General features: G+C 41.1%; 1 protein-coding gene across 5 annotated transcripts in view; it reads left to right on the top strand.

The window, feature by feature from the left end:
- The window catches only part of enah (ENAH actin regulator), a 102,392-nt gene that overhangs the window by 19,742 nt on the left and 61,484 nt on the right, over positions 1-21,166 (top strand). For 2 of the 5 annotated variants that reach the window (XM_054761854.1, XM_054761853.1), the window contains exons 2-3: positions 19,076-19,241; positions 20,873-21,050. In XM_054761854.1, the coding sequence (XP_054617829.1) occupies positions 19,076-19,241; positions 20,873-21,050 (344 nt within the window). Of the gene's footprint in view, positions 1-4,405; positions 5,107-19,075; positions 19,242-20,872; positions 21,051-21,166 lie in introns of those variants that run through there. The other 3 variants (XM_054761852.1, XM_054761855.1, XM_054761856.1) reach the window with 3 other exon arrangements.

The following is a 21,166-nucleotide window of genomic DNA, read 5'->3' as shown; positions in this document are numbered from 1 at the left end:
GGCTGTAATTTCCTAAAGGAGCTTTGTAGCAGAGAAAACATTAAAGCGCTCTTTGCAGACTTGTTCCCTGAGGTTATGGCGAAAGCGTATGCTGTGTTGGTCTCTGTGATGGTACTTCTTCTGCTTTTGGACTATTTCTCCTTTGACACTTTCACAGCTTTTTTCACCCGACTTGAGCATTTATACTTCTGTGATTTTCACATGCAGTACCGCAGCGCGGGGAGAAAGGAGTCTCGGGTGTTAAACGCTCACGCTCCAGGCCCAGTGTCGCGAATAAGCTTTCACGCAGGCACCGTCCTTGCTTCCAGTTGCGGAGCCAGGTATTTTTCACAGGGCTTGGCCTCGTTTTGGATACTCATGATAAAGTCGCAAATGAAAAATGGCTTGAAAAAAAAAAACGGCGGAGTCAGAATTTTTTTTAATTGACTATGAAAAATTACATTAGCCAAAAATATTGAGTTTTAAAAAAATTGTAGATAGAATAAAGTAGGCTAATTCATCATTTACTTTTATATTTGTCTTTGCACTCCCCTCCCCTCCAAAAAAAATTTGGAATAAATGTGTTGGCCCATATATGTAATTATATATATATATACAGCAGTCGTCCCTCGTTTATTGCTGTGAATTGGTTCCAGACTCCACCGTGATAAGTGAATTCACCTGAAGTAGGACTCAATATTAATAAATGGAAACATTTCGTAGTTAGAGCATAGAAAAACTTTTTAAGACTTTCTAAATACGGGTTTTAACATGATTAGAGCTCTGTAGACATGAAATAACACCCCTAAAGTTAACTTTACACTCCTATTATTCTTTGTTTACACCACATTGCGCAGGCTGTGGGATCACTGCAGGGACATAAGAGACAGCCGAGCCGCCGATAGCATGGCTAAACTTCAGAAAGGATTTCGAGCGGAGTGGGGAAGGACAAAGTAGGAAGCCAAAAACCTACCACTTCCACATGGAACGGGAGAAGTTGTTTTCACTCTGTCGAACATGCCATGGCTGACTCCATGCAGTGTGAAGTTAATGTAATATAACCTCATATCTCATCATTGTAACATTACTGACTCCTAGTGACCAGAATACTACAAGTACATATCACTTATATTTCAATATGTTTCAACTAATAATAGACCATAGTCAACCACGAAACGGTGATCATTTAATAATTAATGTTCGAACCGCGATGTAGCGAGGGATGACTGTATATACTATTTGGATAATCGGGAAATGTATTCATTATTTACATTTTTTTAATGAAAAAATACAGTAAAATGACTTGACTTCTAATTTGTACAGGATGTGGTCAGCTGTATTTAACTACTTAGCATATGTTGACCTACAATGGATTTGCTTTAGCATGTTTTGTAAACACAAATGTGAAGCATATCAAATCGGCCCCCGAAGCCTTGAATTTTTCTATAAGCGGCTCTCGGTGGAAAAGGTTTGGACGCTCCTGTCTTAGTTGTCTGTTTGTCAAACATGTCTTGATATCACTTTTAATCGAATTCTTTTTTTTTAAGTTATGTTCTTGAAATATTATACAGTATATTACATTTAAGGCAGTATTTAGGACTAAATACGTAAGACGGGGAGTGTACCTGTGTAGTTAACGTTATTTATATTACGCCCAGGAGGTCCTCGGTCTCTGTAAGCGTTCCGTTCGCATCACAGTGATATAAATTGAGTTTTTAGTTGGAATTTAGACCTAAATGATACCTAAATCAACACCAAAGTCCCAACACCAAAGAAAAAGAGAGCAACATTTTACTTTTATCCTTGTGGTTGTCTGGGGGGGGGGGCTTATTGGGTGGGTGAAGAGCTACACTGCTGGAGCAGATCCGTTGACATGTTCAAAGATACCGTCTTTGTCCTTCATGATGGTCGCGGCTTGGGCCGGGCATGCAGTCAATGTTGGTCGGCGGTTCTCTACTTTCTGAGCATTTTTGCGTTAACTTTGTACTTTCTCGTTCCTTTGACCATCGGAAGAATCTGACACATGCTTGGGAGGCATAATCAAGGAAAAAAAGTTTACTAAAAAGAACAAAAGTCAGTGTTACTCAGTGTTTTAGTTCTCTTTTCGTTTTTATACAGTACTAATTAGTGGGAGTGCTTACGTACCCACGAAATGTCGGAACACAAAACCCAAGATGGATGAGTGGTGGTTTTGTTGGTGGAGAAGTTGGAACGAGCTCCCCGATTGGTGGAGTCTGGCGTCTCTGTCAACAGAACATTAGTGCGGGTGTAGCCACTGACTAAGCCTGCCACCAAGACCAAGATTGCAGACACTTTAACATCACTTACTACTAATCACCATATTCTACTGGCCTTAATTTCCATTTCTATCTACGGTAATCCTTTGTTTATCGCAGTTAATCGGTTCCGGGCCCAGCCGTGATAAGTGAATTTCCGTGAAGTAGGATTCCTTATTTATAAATGGAATATTTTTGTCGTTGGAGCATAGAAAACCTGTTTATGACCTTTTTATAAATGCATATTAAGTCCCTCAAGACATGTAATACCACCCCTATAGCCACTTTTACATTCCTATTACCCAAACATAATAAGAGAAAATAAGACATAAGACGATACAGACTCACACACGACTGTATCTAGCTTTAAATTTATCAATCCATCTATCTGTCCATCATCTATCTATCCATCCAGCAAACAGAACGTACATACGGAGCCTGAAGTGGCTCCATACTTACAGTCCTGTACTGTACATCTGTCAAACTTGCCCTGCAGGGCAAATTCACCCGGCAACAATGACATAATTGTCCAGACGGGACAGCAGAGGAAAGGCAGGTCATATGACAGCAACACAGAGCTGCTGCTGATCTAGAGAATGGAAGAGTCATGCTGCTTGCATGCTGTGTGGCCTGTAAGTCACATATTTCAGATGTATTATTAGCAACCCTCATGAAACGGAATGATAATACTACCTTCCACATTGGCTTTGTCACCAGTTAGTGACCCGTAGTTCCATCATTGGTTAGTTGGGTGAGTATGAGCTGAGTATCAGCCCAAAAAATACTGTTTAGGCCAAGGACTTGTGGTCTGTTCCGATGAAAATTGATCTACAAATAAATCGCAGTCCAGTGGTACTTTGTCACCTTCCATGAACCAGAGAGGGACTGACAGCACTAAACGGGTTTCCTCTTTTATTTTGAAAAGTTTGGCATTGGAAAAAAGATCAAGGTTGCTGAGTTGACAATGAAAGAAAAAAGGTCGTCCAGCTCTATCACGTAAAATAATACGGTGTACGCATTTTATTATCCAACAACTGGTGAGAGTCGATGGCAGTACGTAGTGGTTGATTGTTGTGCTTTATATTCTGATTGGTGTAGTTGTCAAAACAAGATTAAAAAAGGAAGTGTCTATTCTCATGCCACCTGTTGCGTAAGGACAATAGGTCTGTCACCACATGCCACAATTCCACGCAGTTTTTGGTGCACCTGCTTGTTACTTAATGCGGAACCTCATCCCTCGAGACACGCAGTACGTACTGTATGAGTACCAGCAATAGGTTTTTTTGGTTGGGTCTGATATTTTATACTGGTTAAGGGTTCGGGGTTAGGGTTTTGGGCTAGGGTTAGTGTTATGGTTTGTGTTAGGGCTAGGGGCTAGAGTTAGAGTTATGGGTTAGGGTTTATGGTAGGTGTTAAGATGAGGACTATTGTTTAGGGCTAGGGTGAGAGGTTAAGGGTTAGGGTTAGTGTTTTGGTTCAGGCTTAGGTTTGTGTTAGGGCTAGGGGTTAGAGTTAGGGTTTAGGTTTGTGGTAGGTGAGAGGTTATTGGCCAGGGTTAGTGTTTTGGTTTGGGGTTAGAGGTTAGGGACTATGGGTTAGGGTTTGGGTTTGAGGGTTAAGTTTATCTTTGACAGCAACTGTGTTGTCATGAGTATTGCAGTGGGTCAAAGGATTCAAGTATCCAAGCAGGGGAAACTATGGTTTCAAAGTTGCCAGACGCCATCCATAGGGATTCAGAAACAGGTCATGGTTTTGTTCAGATCACATTCAATTTGTTTTTTTTGTTTTATTTTAAAAATATGTAAGATCTCCACATTGGTCAAACATGGTTTCTCTTTCTTCAATTGTGGTAACTTTTGTCAATCAACCAATCAACCCTAAAAGGGATACATGAACCACAACACAGATATTTGAGAAATAAGCATAGAAGATCTCATCAAGCTAGTATCGATCCGGTACGGATACCATCATTGGTATCAATACTGTATTTGGAATGATCCAGCCACTCGTACAGTGAATCTTTTTGTGCATGTGTGAGCAGTCCTTGTTCCGATGTCACCAAACGTCTAATTCTCGCAGACTCATTCTTCCTAACTTACCTTGCATATTTAATTCCGCGACAGGGAGAGAGAGAGGGTGAGAGAGCGAGAGAGAGCGAGAGAGAGGGAGCTGAGTGAGCGATGCATGGAGGGGAGGTAGGGAGGGAGTGGTGAACAGATGCAACATGAGTTAGCTTAGCAGAAGGATAAAACAGAAGACACATTCACTCCCCATCGCCCTTTTTTTGGATCTTGCCCTGGGCTGTGTGGCTCAACCAAGGGGTGATTTCCCTGTAACAGCTTCCCTCTTGTCAGGGAGCCCCCGAGAGCGCAAGAGCCTGTTGCCTGGATACCCGCCTGCTGTAGCAGCTGCAGTGAGAAAGCCAGGATTGAACTGTCTGCTCCTGCCACCGGAAAAAAAAGCATCCCTGGCCGACTCTTGGCTCGCTCGATTGGCTGACTTGCTGACACGGCACATGTGAATAAGTAAGGATTCCCCCTCATAGCAGCGGCAGCCGGCGTTAATCATGAAGAGAAGAGTTTGGTAGGAGGGAGGGGAATCGACAGATTACCCCGGATACCCAACGCAAGGGGGAAGGTCTGTCCATGACGGGGGTTGCCATCGGGAGCAAGGTTTGCCGTGTATTAGCAACTAAAGCTCTGGGGGAGGACGGGTGAGGAGTGGGTGAAGCAGAAAGTGGATGGTCGCTGTGTGGAGCCATGCAGATCCAGTCGTCGGGTCTACTTTGCAAAGCCTCTGCAAGCGTCCACAACCAAAGATGTGCACTGGCATCTAAAATGGAAATTCATCGGTATGTACCTCATCAAAACATTTGTAAGGCTGCTTCTGTTTTTTTTTTTTTTATGATGTCCGTTCACGCTGCTCTTCTCTTGGTTTGTTTTTTGGAGACGAAAAATAATGTGAGATGTGAAACTAAGCCATTCACCCTTCTTTCACGCTAATTTAGAGTTTATTCTGGTTTGAATGACTGAACAAGAAACTACAGTGGATCCCTGCACATTCGGGGTTCAGCGTTCCCAGCCCTGTAAATTTGCTGATTTTTGCTAAAAAATCGAACCCTATTTTTCAGAAAAAAAGGCTGTTTTTAATGTCATTCACCCTAAATCTGTAATGTATCAATACATGATAATACGGATAAAATGTGCGAGAATACATGTACCACTGTTAAAGTCCACAATTTGATGTTTTTCTGTCTTGCGTTAAGATTTCATACTTTGTTCGACAGTCTTTGAACTCACCATTGTTGTGTGTGAGATGCAAAAGTGCAATTTATATTCGGTCGTCTCTCACCACATTGTGCTTTGAATTTCGTGGCTTGACTCTATCATGGTTTTTAAAAAATATATAAATGAATAAGTCATGCTGTTTCATGGTTGACTATGGCCTATTATCAGTCAAAAAATATGCATATTTAAGCAAATGTAATACATTTTTTGCCTAAATTAAGCAGTAGCAAGCATAAAAATGGCTAAACGAATTAAACACTAAATATACTGCATTCAGAAGACTCATTCAAAGACGTTATGATGATGTGTAGTATTCTACACTGGTCACTACACGTGGTGTCAGTAATGTTACTGTAATGTTGGGTGAGACACACAAGCACCAGACATGATCGCCGGAACAACAGGCTTTTATTGCAGGTTTGAATGCTCTCACAATAATCCCTAATGCGGGGCTACTGTTGCGGCCGTAACCCACGCCAAGCTAACATTCAACCCTAAACCCGCAACGTCACTTCCTGTCCGCCCGCAACTCGGCTCCTTTAGTGAACACATTTACAGCAACACACACGAGCACGAGTCTTATTTATGTCTTAAATATCTTATCTTCTCTTATGTCTACCATATTGGGTAACAGGAGTGTAAAGATGACTATAGGGGTGTCATTTCATGTCTAGAGATCTCTAATAATGTATAACGTGTTTGGAAGGTTGCAAACAGGTTTTCTAGGCGCTGACGTCAAGCTAGCAGGTGGGTTTGGAGGAGGAAGAGCGCGCTGTGTGTCAAGTATAGACATTTTTATGGGCATATCAATTACGCACTGTTGTTCACCAATTGCTGTTAGTCCTGGAAGGTAACCCCCACGAAAAGTTTGGCTGGAATTATGTTATGGTTTATTTGTTACACAATTCCACATCAATGAGGAAGAGCCCAGAATGAAAGTACACAGAGTCAAATGCCAGCAGATGCTGCGCCCCTCTAGAGAGTGAAAGTTAAGTTGAGTGTAGAGTTAAAGGGATAGTTTGGATCTTTTGACATGAAGTTGTATGACATCCCCAGCACTGCATCAACAGTGACTGGCAACAGCTAACACATACTGTGACTGGAAGCACACTCAGAAACGTGGCGATGACCACACTTCCACGTAGGTGACAAGAATAGTAACAGTCATCATATACTGTAATGTTAAGTAGCGGCTTCACTGGCAATATGACATTTAGTGATTGGCTGCGCACAATGTTACTAGCGGAGCCTGTTCCGAGTGTAATACCGGTACCATGTAAACAAGATGGTAGGCGGCATCTAATTAGCTAGTATAGCTACTTCCTACCAGGGGTGCTGGAACAGCAGAACTCCTCAAAACATGTTTCTTCCTCTGTTTTGGGTGTGTAGGAACGTAATCGTCCTCGTTGAAGTGTACTACACACACAAAGCTGTTTCATCCTGGCCACTATGGTTCCCAATTTATAGTCAGTATAGCAAAAAGACAAAGTTTCTAAATAGCAATGTCCGGGACAGGAAAACGATGCAGACACACTTTTTGTTGTTACAGCCTAGTTTAGGGGCGTCAAACTGGTTTTCACCGTGGGCCACATTGCAGTTATGGTTATCCTCAGAGGGCCACTTTTTAGAATTCTATTTTAGAATTTTGTTAATTATTACATTAATATTTAATTAATAACTAATAAAAAAAAATAGTTATTTTAAATTGGATTTGACAACAAAAAAATGTAAGGTTTTCTGTCAATATTGACAACAAATACATTTAGCAAGAAAGATTGTCTGTTTATTAAATTATTGTAAAAATATGTTTTAAATACTACATTTTTAATATTATTGTAAAAATATTTTTATATATTAAAATTGTTACTTATTTAAATATATTTATATAAAGTAAAAAATATTAAATTACAGCATACAAATAAAAATACAATAATATAAATATAATTTTACAATAGTATAAAAGTAAAATAAATGAAAATAAAGCTTATAAAAGTAAAGACAAAATTCCAATATATATACAAATATGGCAAATAGGCTTTTGCGGGCCACATAAAATGATATGGCGGGCCAAATCCGGCCCCCGGGCCTTGAGTTTGACACCTGTGGCCTAGATATTACAAGTCCGCACCATTTTTTAAAGATATTTTCTTTTGTGACAATACCACTCTAGCTCTCACTTTCACTCTCTCACGATGCAGTGGTCGTCATCCGCGCATGTAAACACTGTGGCACTCATACGCAGGCAGAAGCACATAGTGATACAAAGGGAGAGAAAAGAAACGGTTTTGTGAAACATATGTATTACCGTCAATACCAGTGTGTGTGCTGCACCCACTAAATTTACAGGTAAAACTGATTTGTTCATAAGATTTGTTACATAAGCCGCACATGTCCGCGTTACAAAATGACATATTGTAGCAGGCACGAGTCCGTGAGGAAATGGCAGCTCTTTGACAGGAGGCAATCATGACCTATAAAAAAACTCTCAACGAGCTTGTCAACCCATTGGAAATTGCAGGAGGTCATTACTCATAACAGTCTGATGCACGGTTTCATCTTACAAACTCATCACACAGCAACTTAACACTCAATCGTCTCAGAAATATAGAAACATGTTCCAATATGAGTTTAACATGAAAAAAACATTAAAGTTTTCCCATAATGCATTTTGTTAGAGGAGCATAGAAAATAGAAAATGGTGAATGGCGCTGCAATGGTTCCTCTGTCCACCAGAGGGAGCCAGAGGACCAGAAGCCCAAAGCCCAGAGGGAGGCTGATGTAATTGCGGCGCCTCAATGAATGCATTGCACAGACGCAATGACTTATGGGAAAACTTTAGGTTGTTGGGGTTTTTTTCATTTTCATATTGGGACATATTTGTATATGTGTCAGGCATACCTTTTGAATGCTAAGTTACTGTGTGATGAATTTAGTTTTGTTAGTAAAGTTCTTTGAAAGATGACGCGGTGAGTCAGACTGTTTTGATGTTATACTGGTGTATATAATGACCTCCTGTGATTTGCAGTGGGTTGATACGCTTGCTATGGCTGCACTGATAGCTCGTGATTGGCTCCTGCCAACGAAAACTCGACCGTTTCCTCACGTACTCACAAGCGGCTCAGTATTTAAACAATTTGTAGTCGTTCAGAAGTAAAGGAGATGTCATGAGATTAGATAAAAACGCAGGGTTCAAAGTAAGAAAAATGTAGTGGCTTATACACCATTTATGGTACTTTTGTGACCCCACCAACTAGCCGGAAATACTTTCTTCAACACCAAAAATGGGGATGTCATACAACTTCATTTCAAAAATTCCAAACTATCCCTTAAAGCTTTTGTGAGTGAGAACAATGCATCGTTGTGTCTCCCAGTACTTTTCCAGTCGTCGTATGTATGTGTTGCACAACTTTGATTGTGCTCTGTGAGTGTGTGTGAAAAAGGCCTTCTATGAGAATCTATTAGATTGAAAATGACTGAAACAAAGGCTTTAGCTAGTGGGACTCATGGCTAGCGAGAATGCTGTTTTGCCGTCTCCTATTTTGAACACTTCCTGGTGAGAAAGATAAGTGGATAAGATGAAAGCAGTGTGCCGCCATTGTTCAGTAGAACAGTATTGTATTCATTGGAAAATTACCTGCTTGCAATTTGCGTTTTTTTATGTTTCATTTAAAAAATTGTGAAAGCTGCTTAAACGCCAAGCAGTTTTATGTTCTGCATTTTGTTCCCTGGCTGTACCCCCACCGTGCCCTTAAAGCCGAGGTATGTACTGAACCGTGATTACGGCATGCCGTTACATTCTTAGTAAGAAAAATAAATTATCCAGGAGGTGGAACTGTTAGAAGTTGTTCCTCTACGAGCTTCCCAAGGATTTGCCTTTGGTGGTTGTTCTCCCTGAGGCCTTGGTTTAGATACGGATTGCCTACATTGCTGACTTCCACATTTAGCAGCTGCAAAGTAAGATGCTTGTTAATTATTAACATATATCTTCAGAACATGACAGAAACAAATCACTCTTGTAAAATGTAATATTTACTGGAATGCAACAACATACAGGTTAGCATATTGGCGTGTTTTTTTTGGTTAACGTCGAAATTTTACTCCTTGCGTACATTTCAAGATTCAAGAGAGTTTTATTGTCATGTGCATGGTAAAACAGCAGTTATACCATGCAATGAAAATCTTATTCTGTTCATTCTCCCAAGAAAAGAAAGAAAACACAAGAAAGAATAAGAACATAAGAAACATAAACATATATACCAATAAATTAAGCAACAACAACAGAAGAGACATTAATACAAGCAAATAATACAAATAAATAAATAAATAAATAAAGTGCTATGAGTGTGTGCGTGTGTTGCGTGCGGCGTGTGCGAGTGCTTCGTTGAGAAGCCTGATGGCATGTGGGTAAAAGCTGTTTGCCAGTCTTGTGGTCCTGGACTTCAAACTCCTGTAGCGTCTGCCTGACGGTAGGAGTGTGAATAATGAGTGTTGTGGATGTGTGCTGTCCTTGATGAGGGTGTGTGTTCTGCGTAGGACTCTAGATTTATAAATGTCTTGCAGTGAGGGGAGGGCTGCCCCAACAATGTTCTGTGAGGTCTTGATCACCCGCTGGAGTGCCTTCCTATCACGTGTTGTACAGTTACCGTACCAAACAGTGATGGAGGCGGTAAGGACACTTTCGATCGTGCATCTGTAAAAGCAACTCAGGATTGTGGTGGACATGCCAAATGTCCTCAGTCTTCTCAGGAAGTACAGTCTCCTTTGGGACTTCTTCATAATTTGTTGGGTGTTGTGAGACCAGGTGAGGTCCTCGCTGATGTGTGTGCCAAGGAACTTGAAGGTTTTCACCCTCTCCACCTCAGTCTCACCAATAAACAGGGGTCTATGCGGCTCCTTTTCCCTTGTTCTTGGGTCGATGATCATCTCTTTAGTCTTATCTGTATTGAGAAGGAGATTGTTATCACGACACCAAGCTATGAGGTCCGCCACCTCTCTTCTGTATGACGTTTCAACACCACCAGTGATCAGTCCGATGACTGTAGTGTCATCCGCAAATTTAATGATGCTGGTGTTGTTCTGGGAGGCCCGGTTATTGCATAATATGGTGAGCATCTTGTCGTGTTACTACACACTTACATTGCAGTACATCACAATGCACTTATTGTATTATTTTCTTAGCCTGTTAGCTTGCTAATACATGGAAAGGAGGAGATATGTTCTTACAGCATAGCTCTGCTGTTGTGTGTGTGTGTGTGTGTGTGTGTGTGTGTAGCACAGATGTAACAAAGATATCAAAGATAGCAACTATTAAGGATGGTAAGTGTCCATCGCTGCACACTACAGAATTAAATGGTAAAGAAAAAGATACAAGTTATCATTGTCTGTTTGATAGGAGCAGATCCTTTAACATGTCCAAGGATATCCGTGTCCTTGACGGTCGTGGCGGTTGAGCGGCTTGAACCGGGCATGCGGCGAGTGTTGGTCACCGTTTGTTTGGCACACTGCCATCGAGGAGACCTGACGGGCAGGAGGTTGGCGAGGGAGAGCGGGGCGATGTTGTTTTTAAGTAACTTTTTGGGAGTGTGCCATCACCACGAAACCGAGGACTTCCTGTTCTGACTTCCTAAAGTACGCCAGTTGAGACACACGTCATTAATTTAAACTTGCATGTACGAAAATGCAGAACATTTCTAAAAAAAAGTAGTGCTTGAGATAAACAAGTGCCCCTCCTTTAAGAAGTAGTAGCTAACTTGCCCGTTTTCACTGATTTACGTATGAACCTCGAAGGGAAGTTTCGCTTCTTCCACTATTATCATTAGAGCTGAAATGGGCGCATTTGAAGGCAGTAATTGTTGGTTCAGTTAAGTTAAACACGAGGATTTTAGTTTAATGTAGTCCAGACCCCCAACCCTTGTGAATGTGCCTTCTGTGCCCGTGTGAAAGGTAACGTGGTTTCACCCTCGTTAAAGCTACCAGTCTCCCACTTAACACACAGCCTGTACTCTCAACCTCCGAAACACCCTCAAAAGGACGACTACTGTGCACGGTGCCGTTGCACCGTTAACACACACCGTGACCTGACACCTTTTGTGAGCTCATAAGATGGACTTTGTTCTGGTGACGTGAGCCTTGGCAATCAGCCTCGTAGTTTTTTGGGAAACTTTTTCCAGGTGTGTTTTTTTTTTTGTTTTTTTTGCTTAGAACTGAGATTGCGATTCTCTGGGGGGGATTCTTGCACAACCGCAAGTTTTAAAGACACTCTTTTATCATATAATCAATATGAATATTTATATTTACATTCATTTATATGTGCCTAGCGATAGACTGGCGACCCGTCCAGGGTGTAACCCGCCTCTTGCCCGTAATCAGCTGGGCACACATATATATAGTTCGTATCGTATCGTATCGTATCGTATCGTATCATCAACCCTCGTGAGGATAAGTGGAATAGAAGATGGATGGATGCTGAATTCATCATCACTATTCACACTATTTTATTAATATGGTAATAATTGTTATATTAGTACTTAAATGTCATGTTTTGTCATGCTATAATAATATGAAATATAATCAAAATAAGAACTTAATATAAATGTTATAATAATAGTCATAACAAAATAGCGTGAGTTCTTTAAAAACCTTCTTATAATAATGTAGAATAAAATGTTTTATCAAAGTCACTATTTTATTATAAGATAATTATTATATTATAAGAATGTTGTAATAATAAATATATCATAAAAATGAAAACGAGTAATATTAATAAGAATTCACAATTTATTATTATTATGATTGTTATTATGATTGTTATTATCGTTATGATTGTTCCCGTGTTTTACATTTCATTAAAAAAAAACAAAAAAAAAACACTTCAGTTCTGCCGGAGCAGCACAGCTTCCGGTCCAACACTCGGGCGTAATACATCATATAATCGGTACAGTAAGGCCTTCGAAATAAAAGAAGAACGCCAGTAAAACATCACGGTTGCACGGGTGATGGTGGAAGATCAGAATTTCCTTAATTTTCCCTTAATTTTATGGAACATTTCCCTTATTTTATCATGCAGGTATCAGGTATGCAGTGGAACATTACGTTGACACGGTGTCAACACACATAGTCGACCGCTTTTGTTGACATAAAATGTGGCACCCGAAGGGGTCATTTCTATGAAAAATGGGTCAGTTTATGTCCACATTTGTTGTAGTGTAGTCGTAAGTTGGGACAAAATCACAAGTAAATGCGCAAGCAATGGTTATTTCCCTTTACGCAAGCTTTTACTGTCATTATCGACGCATTCTCTTCATCTTCTTGCACCAGTAAGTCAGCGTTACATTTGAAATAGTCCGACAAAGTCTTATTAGCAGTGAAAGGTTACACTGGCTTGTTGTGCTCTGCGGGAGGTGATTCCATCAGCTATGGAGGCCATAAAATGCACGAAAACCTGAGGCTCGTTCCTCTGTGGAGATACCTCTTCATTGAGCTAATGGATGACTTGCTTCACATCATTCAATCCAATGGGATTCTCTGGATTAGTGCTGTCTACTTCTTTAACAAGCCTGGTACGCAAATAAACCAGTTTATGGTCATCAGGTAATCACCAGGCTGCGATGTCAATCATTTAGAAGAAAACAGCACGCCAACAGTGATCACCGTGTGTGTTCGCCTCGCTTGAGAGCCTGTGTTGTGTTTATTGTCCTGCCACACACTTATGCCCACACTTATGCTCCACTATATTTAGCCACTTCTGGTGAGTTCTTGTCACACCTGGAGTGTTTTTTTTCCCCCGCAATCATGCGTTTGTTCTCCTCCATTTTTTTTTTTTTCCTCTCCTGCCATCTGGCTGAGGCGGTGACTCATACTTGTGAGTGGAGGGTATTTTCTCATGGCTCCATCATCAAATGTGTTCCAACTGATTCAGAAATTGGCAGCCTTAACCATGTTTTCATGAGAATCAATATACCTTCATAACTTTTTTTTTTTTTAACCTCAAAACAGAATTATGTAATTTGCTTTGCATGCCACAAATTTGAATATGTAGTGAGACTTTTCACATGCAAGACCCCTTAAAATTGTTGCATTAATGTCTGTCATACTGTCCTTTTTGGTGTCAACCTCTTAGAGCAGTGATTCCCGGAGAGATCGTCAGGTGTTGTGTATTATTTATTTAATATTACATTCTTTATTTAATACAAATGATGTATCTTCGTTCACTTAGCTATGCCAGCAGTGTACAGTGACAGGCAGGATGCTCTTCCGCAACGTGGCCGAAGGTCATAATTAGGCATGGAATGATAATGATGATTTAATTGAACGATTTATTAAAAAAAAAAAAGTCGACCATTTTTCCGGCCTCGATAAATTGACATGTGCATGCATGCGTGTTTGTTTTCCTCGTCTCTCTTTACCACAGAGGCTGGATGACAGGACCGTTCACTCTGCATGCGTCTGTGCGCGTTGGTGATACAGTGGAATGAACGGAGAGAGTGAACCCTCCTGTCAGCCATTCAGCCTCTTTGTCGCAGTGCGTGGATAGTCTTGCATGGGATAGCAACAACATTTTCAACGTTGTTTTGGATAGTTCATTTTAACTTTTTAATAGCAAATGACAAAAGCCAATGATTTAAGTAGCTGCGTCGTCATTTTATTTTATTTTTTGGTCTCTCCATTATACTGGGTAGTAGTCTTAAGGTTTTTCAGCGTATGGAGTAAGAAAGCTTATGAACTTAGTTAGATTTTTGTTACTGCCAGAAGGATCACAAACACACAGTTTTGACCCCAACGTGATGTCAGCGAATGTTCGAAGTTCTGCGGGAAAAAACACAGTTTTTGTAGCCCTGTGGTTGGAGACCCCGGATTTAAACCATGACCGTTCTCATGCTGGTTACGATCAGTCAGTCACTACAAAAACCTCCCATTGTGGTTTACTGGTACAGGTGGGGTGGAGCGGTCCTTTTTTTCAGCTGAAACAGCTGCGTTAGGATAAGACAATCGAGTGTCCGAATGGAACAGCTCTGGGGAGTTAACTGGAACGGGTCAGCCGCAAAAGCGGAAGGATGCACATGTGTCCAGGACCCCTCCCTAGCGCTCCTCTGTTCCTCTTGTTCTAACCCAGATGTACTTCTCCTTAAAAACTCTTCAGCTCTTTCTTGAGTCACCGCTCTTTGTTTCTAGAACTTCCCTACAGATTTTTTTTTACCCAAGCTTTGAAAAGGTGGTCTCTCGATTTTGGTTATTAATTTGTTCCCAAAGGTTCCCCGATCGATTATGTGGTCCACTGACAAAACTACCGGTGTGCCCACACTCTGAACCGGACTGAAGGATGCTCGTGTGAAAGCGCCGAGAGGAATCTTTTACTCATAATGTGGTAGTTCCCTCAGTTGGCTTGTTCAACTGATTGGTTTTTTATGTGTCCTGTGATTGACTGGTAACCAGTCCAGGGTGTCCCATCTACAGACAACAATAATTAATGGATGAATCGATCATTAGTGGACTGTCCGAATTAAATGACAACTATTGATTTAAAACTATAAATATTCTCTGATTTCAGCCTCTCAAATGCGAATATTTTTAAATTCGCTTAGTCATCCATGATAGCAGACCTGTTATCTTTGTGTTTTAGGCAAAACAAGGTATTCACACACATCGGCTTTCACTTTGGAAAACAGCGACGGCCATTTTTGCCTCTTTTCTGATATGCTGTGGTGCAAACCAGTAAGTGTTTGTGTTTGGTTCATGTTGATTTGGTTCGTCTCGGGCAGGGGTTTGCAACCCGCAACTCTTTATCCTTTTGTAGTGGCTCTGTGAGAAACCATGACGCTGGTCAACTATTTAGCTTGTTGGTTTACTTTGTCGCTAATGAACAATAGCAATTAAAGCGACACGGATAGTGGTAATGGAACTAAAATAAATTGATCTATTGCGAATGCTGATCCAAAATCAGTGGAGGAAGCTGAAGGAACATGGCTGATTGCCAGGTGGCATCAGGTGTGGATCATCAGTCCGCCAGGAGGAACAGGAAGACCGAAAAGGAACGTGTCAATGCGCTTAAGGAAACTGTATATGTGTAGCGTTACTGTCAATTCAGTGGTCAAATAGTTTGTGTCTCCAAATGGGTTTTAATTGGGGGTGTCCCGATCCAATATTGATATGGAATATGGGGCCGATATCGGCAAAAAAAAAAACAGTATTGTATTATATCGGCCTGCATCTAAAATCTCCGATATTGGCACGCCGATACAAGCAGTCGATTCCAGACGCCACCCCAGCACGTCTATCCAGCAACAGCCGAATAGAACCCACGCGATCACATCAACAGCGTGTGCTAACGTGTAAAGCATGGAGCAGGAGTGATGTCGGCTGTGTGCATTTTTTGTTAATATCGCAGCAGATCCACAGCAGATTTGTAAATCGCAGTAATATCGCTTAACCAAGCCTTTTTTATTTTTTTTTAATTCCACACTACAAAGTAAGTGCGTATGATTCGTGGTGATATTGGATTGTTATTAGTATCGGTCGATATGCAAGGCTACAATATCAATATTAAGTTGTATCAGGACATCCCTAGTTTTAATTTGGTGAAAACAGGCCCAAATGACTCTTTTGATGCTAAAGGTTGCCAACCCCTGGTCCAGGGTCTAGGGCCTAACCGATTACTTGATTAATCAAAACCACAAGCTTAAGATTAATCGACTAAGAAAATAATCGTTAGTTGCAGCCCTAAACCCGTCCATTTCCCACATTCATCTTAGCTAGGCTTCACCTTCCTGGTGGAATGCATAAGTGGTAGAAAATGGACGGAATGTTTTATGCAAGAAAGAATATCATTTTTTGGTTTCATGTAAAAAGATACGACTGGAATTTCTGCTACCCCTTTTTTGGTGCGTCTATTTTTAGAAAAGTGTGTTGGGTAGTTATGTAACAGGAACCTATCAGTAGAGAAACGAATCATGATTTCCATTCAGCGAACAATTCAACAGTCCACTCCTGCTTTCTTTGTCCACGAGTGGATTTTAACCAACACATTTGTCCCTGCAGTTTCGCATTTCTTGTCGGTCTTTCTTCTTGCCACCCTCTCTTCCCCGTCTCTCCCTGCGCACACGGCATAAATCTGTTGCTCTTTGTGCACAACAGTAGCGAGCGCGCCCACTAATCCTGCCATACGACGTCATGCGTGCTGGTGAAGCCCCTCAAGCTGCTCTTTTCCTCTCTGAAGTCAGAACCATTTTCCAAAGCCTCATTAACATTAATGAAGAAGATGACAATTTTCATCTCATCATTCATTTCCATGACTATTCTCGTCTAACCTGCACATGGCCTGTGTGTGTGTGTGTGTGTGTGTGTGTGTGTGTGTGTGTCTCTTCCTTTGCTTCATCACTGACATTAAAGCTTGGATTTTCTCCTGTGAAACATTCTGCAGACAGAACTGTCATGCTTTCAACAAGTGCTATGATTTTCTGTAGAGCACTGCAACAGCAAATGTGGGGAAAAATACAATATTAAGTGATTTTTTTAAGACCAGTTGACAACCACATGGTAATGCAGAGATTAGAAGACGTCATTGGCATTAAAGGACCTGCCTTAAACTGGTTTAAATCCCATTTCTCGGGACACTTCCAGGTTGTACCTGTATTGGTAATAATGTGTGGCATATTGAGTCACGGTGTCCCACAGGGATCCATGCCTTGACCAATACTGTTCGGTCTTTACATGGTTCCATGCAGCCTTACAGTGGATCCCATATTTGCAATTCAGTGTTGTCTGCCTCACAAATCTGCGGATTTGTGGTCAAAAAGGCTTTTGTCCTGAAATACGGTAATCCCTCGCCACTTTGTGGTTCGAATTTTACGACTTCACTCGATCACAGTTTTAAATATTAGTTGTTTTTTTTTTACCTAAATCAAGCATTGTCAAGCACAAAAATGGCTAAATGAGGTAAAATACAAATATAAGGCATTCGGAAGACTCATTCAAAGACACAGTGATGATATGTAGTATTCTACATTAATCACGAGGTGTCAGTATTGTTACATTGAGACAATGGCCACAGCAGGAAGTACTATACAGAAACCGCAAGTAAAAAAATTCTCCCAATGCTAACACGTGTGGGTTTATTAGGTCTTTTCTCTTACTGTGTCGAATATATTTGGTAATCGGAGTGTTAAAGTGACTATAAGTGTGCTATTTCATGTCTAGAGGGCTCTAATAACGTTAAATCGTATTTTGAAGGTTGTAAACAGGTTTTTCTATGCCCAAACTACGAAAATATTTGAATCACAAATGAGGATTCCTACTTCATGGAAATTCACTTAACAGTGGAGTCTGGAACAGATTAACGATGATAAATGAGGGATTACTGGAATTGCAACAGTCCCTTTTTATTGAAAGTGTTGAGTGTTTGGAGGGGGAGGAGCAAGCCATGTGTCAAAAATCAATTACTCACAGATTTTGTCATTCTCTGGTGGTCTGGGAGGGTAACTCCCATTAAAAATGTATTTGTTGCTCAAGTAGAATCCAAGTTAATACTGCCATGCTTTTATTTTGATGCTTATTTTGCACTGAACAGGACTGTTGCTGTTGTGGTTTCACGCTGCTTAGTAATAATAGTGATGACGTTAACAATACCACAACACATGTCAACATAAATGGACCCATTTTTCATACAAATGAGCCCTTTGGCGCTCACATTTTATGTTGATGTTGATCCCAAGCGGGTGCATTTTAGTAATAAGAAGAAAGAGTTGATGAGTTGGCCTGTTGACTCTGGTATACAGTTGTCCCTCGTTTATCGCGGTTAATTGGTTCCAGAGCCGACTGTGTTAAATGAATTTCCGCGATATAGGATTTAATGTTAATAGATGGAATATTTTCCTAGTTAGAGCATAGAAAACCTCTTTAGAACTTTCTAAATACGGTTTTTATGAGCCCTGTAGACATGAAATAACACCCCGTAGTCACCTTTACACTCCTATTATTCATTGTTTACACCACATTGCAACTCTTACGCTGCAGGGACTCGAGACAGCCACTGGCTAGCAAGCTAACGAGCTAACCAGTTAGCCTCTTCTAAACTTGAGAAGCCAAAAACTACTTCCACACAGGATGGGAGGAGAAATCTTTTTCACTCTTATCATATCGGTCATGCCATGGCTGACTTCATGACTTCATGCAGTGTTAAGGTAATGTAATGTAAGCTAATGTCTCAATGTTTTGCGTCATTACTGCTGCCTCGTGACCAAAATACTACATATCACTTGTATTTCAGTATGTTTTGACTAATAACAGACCAAAGTCTACCATGAAACAGCGATCATTAATTAATTTCTGAAAAAATTTGATGCAGCGATAATTGAACCGTGATATTGCGAGGGACGACTTATGTGTGTATATATATTCTGTATCTACATTGGGTCGGTTTTAGCTTTTTAACAAAAAGGCCCCGGCGCCATGCGGTTTTGCAGTATGTGGAGAAAGTTGGGACGCCCCAGATGTCAACAAAATGGAATGACATTTTCTGTGTTTGTGTGTCGCCTTCAGTGAACAGAGCATCTGCCAGGCACGGGCGGCTGTTATGGTCTACGACGACGCCAACAAGAAGTGGGTCCCAGCGGGCGGCTCCACTGGCTTCAGCAGAGTCCACATCTACCACCACACAGGAAACAATGCGTTCCGTGTAGTAGGGCGCAAGATCCAAGATCATCAGGTCAGTAAAACCGGGGGCTGATGAGTCTGTTGCTATGGTAACTAATCGGTCCATCAACAAGCACACATGCACACAACTCGAACGTCAGCTAAAACCTAAACGAAAACAGAAGACATTTCAAACCAGAACCACAAAAACGAGCAAACCGTCCAAGGCCAGCACATGTCATGAATCATTTCATAAAACAAAACCACTAATGCCACAAACTTGGCCTAGTAGTTGATGTGCCAATAAAAACAGCTATTTTTGACCCACAGCTTGCTCCTCCCCCATCCATCTTCTATGGCGCTTATCCTCACTAGGGTTGCGGGGGGTATGCTGGAGTCTATACCAGCTGACTGGACTGGTCGCCAGTCAATTGCAGGGCACATATAGACAAACAACCAGTATCACTCACATTCATACCTATGGACAATTTGAGGGGAGAACATGAAACTCAGAGATGCCCAATGGAGATTTGAACCCAGATCTTTGCGATCTCCTGACTATGCGGCCAACGTGCTAACCACTCGGCTCTTAAATAAAAATAACCATCAGTCACAATGCACGTCAATTTATAAAGGCTGGCAAAATGATCGAGTTCGTTTTTATTTATCATGCGGTTAATTGATTTATTAATTTTTGCGACAGCCCTACTACTACTTAGCACAGCTTTACAAAATATCAAAGTGGCCCTTGCGTCCTTTCATTTTTCACTATGTGGCCCTCGCTGGAAAAAGTGTGGTCTAGGGCCTAACCGATTACTCGATTCATCAAAACAACAAACAGATGAATCAACTAAGAAAATAATTGTTAGTTGGAGCCTTAATGAGCACGTATTTTTTTGTTATTATTACATACTTAGAGTGAATGAGATGTGTTTTCTGCTGGGAAAAACTGCCTAGTTTTGGAGAAAAACATAACAAAAAAAAAGTGATCTGGCACTATATTGAAAATAAATTAAAATAAGATTAACTTGACCTTCTTGTGGGATTGGGCACCCTCCTAATATAATGGTAGGGGAAACCTACTCAGATGCTGTTCCTTCGTCCTGAAATTGTGGCTTACCCACGTAAAGTGTCCAAAACACAAACACACATTCTATGCTGCACTAAACCTCTCTCTACAGTCTTGACCAATTTTTTCCTTTCGGCTCAAAAAGTGGAGGATGTCAGCACTTCCCATGGCAACTAAGCTTCGATGTCTGGGTGCACATTATCTTGCTGCACACACACACACACACACACACCGCTCGCATATTCTAACCACACATGCACAGCACAACTCAGGAAGATGGACTAACATGCAGCTGACTGCTTGAAGGAAAGCATAATCCTCCATTTTTTTGTCCATGCATTTTAAGGAGGAACGTATGTACTTGTGCTGACTCGCCAGTATCTCACTAAGTAAACACACCCTTTAGATTTCAGCAAGCATTTTTATCCTCGTATATCTTAAGAAATGAAACTATACTGCTATACCGGCATGCTGTTTCAATGTTGCGGTAGCACCAAAGCCTTCTGTGACGGTCCAAATGTAATCGTGGCGGGCAGCAACAAACACATGAATGTATGGGGAAACCCTGCACTATTCGTGTGATATGAACATGTCTGATCTAATGAGCCTTTCTGGATATTTCCCAAAACCTTTAGGTGGTGATAAATTGTGCCATTCCCAAGGGGCTGAAGTACAACCAGGCCACACAGACCTTCCACCAATGGCGGGACGCGCGACAGGTTTACGGCCTGAACTTTGGCAGCAAGGAGGATGCCAATGTGTTTGCCAGTGCCATGATGCATGCCCTGGAGGTGCTCAACTCCCAGGAAACAGGTAGGGTGGTGTGTGTGTGTGTGTGTGTGTGTGTGTGTGCGTGTGTGTGCGTGTGTGCGTGCATTTCTACGGACTTCCACAGCAAATTTGTGAATATTTTAGCTTCCGATGATGAT

Source organism: Dunckerocampus dactyliophorus, chromosome 19, assembly GCF_027744805.1.
Source record: "Dunckerocampus dactyliophorus isolate RoL2022-P2 chromosome 19, RoL_Ddac_1.1, whole genome shotgun sequence".
Taxonomy (NCBI): Eukaryota; Metazoa; Chordata; class Actinopteri; order Syngnathiformes; family Syngnathidae; genus Dunckerocampus; species Dunckerocampus dactyliophorus.
This window is presented reverse-complemented; position numbering and strand designations above follow the sequence as displayed.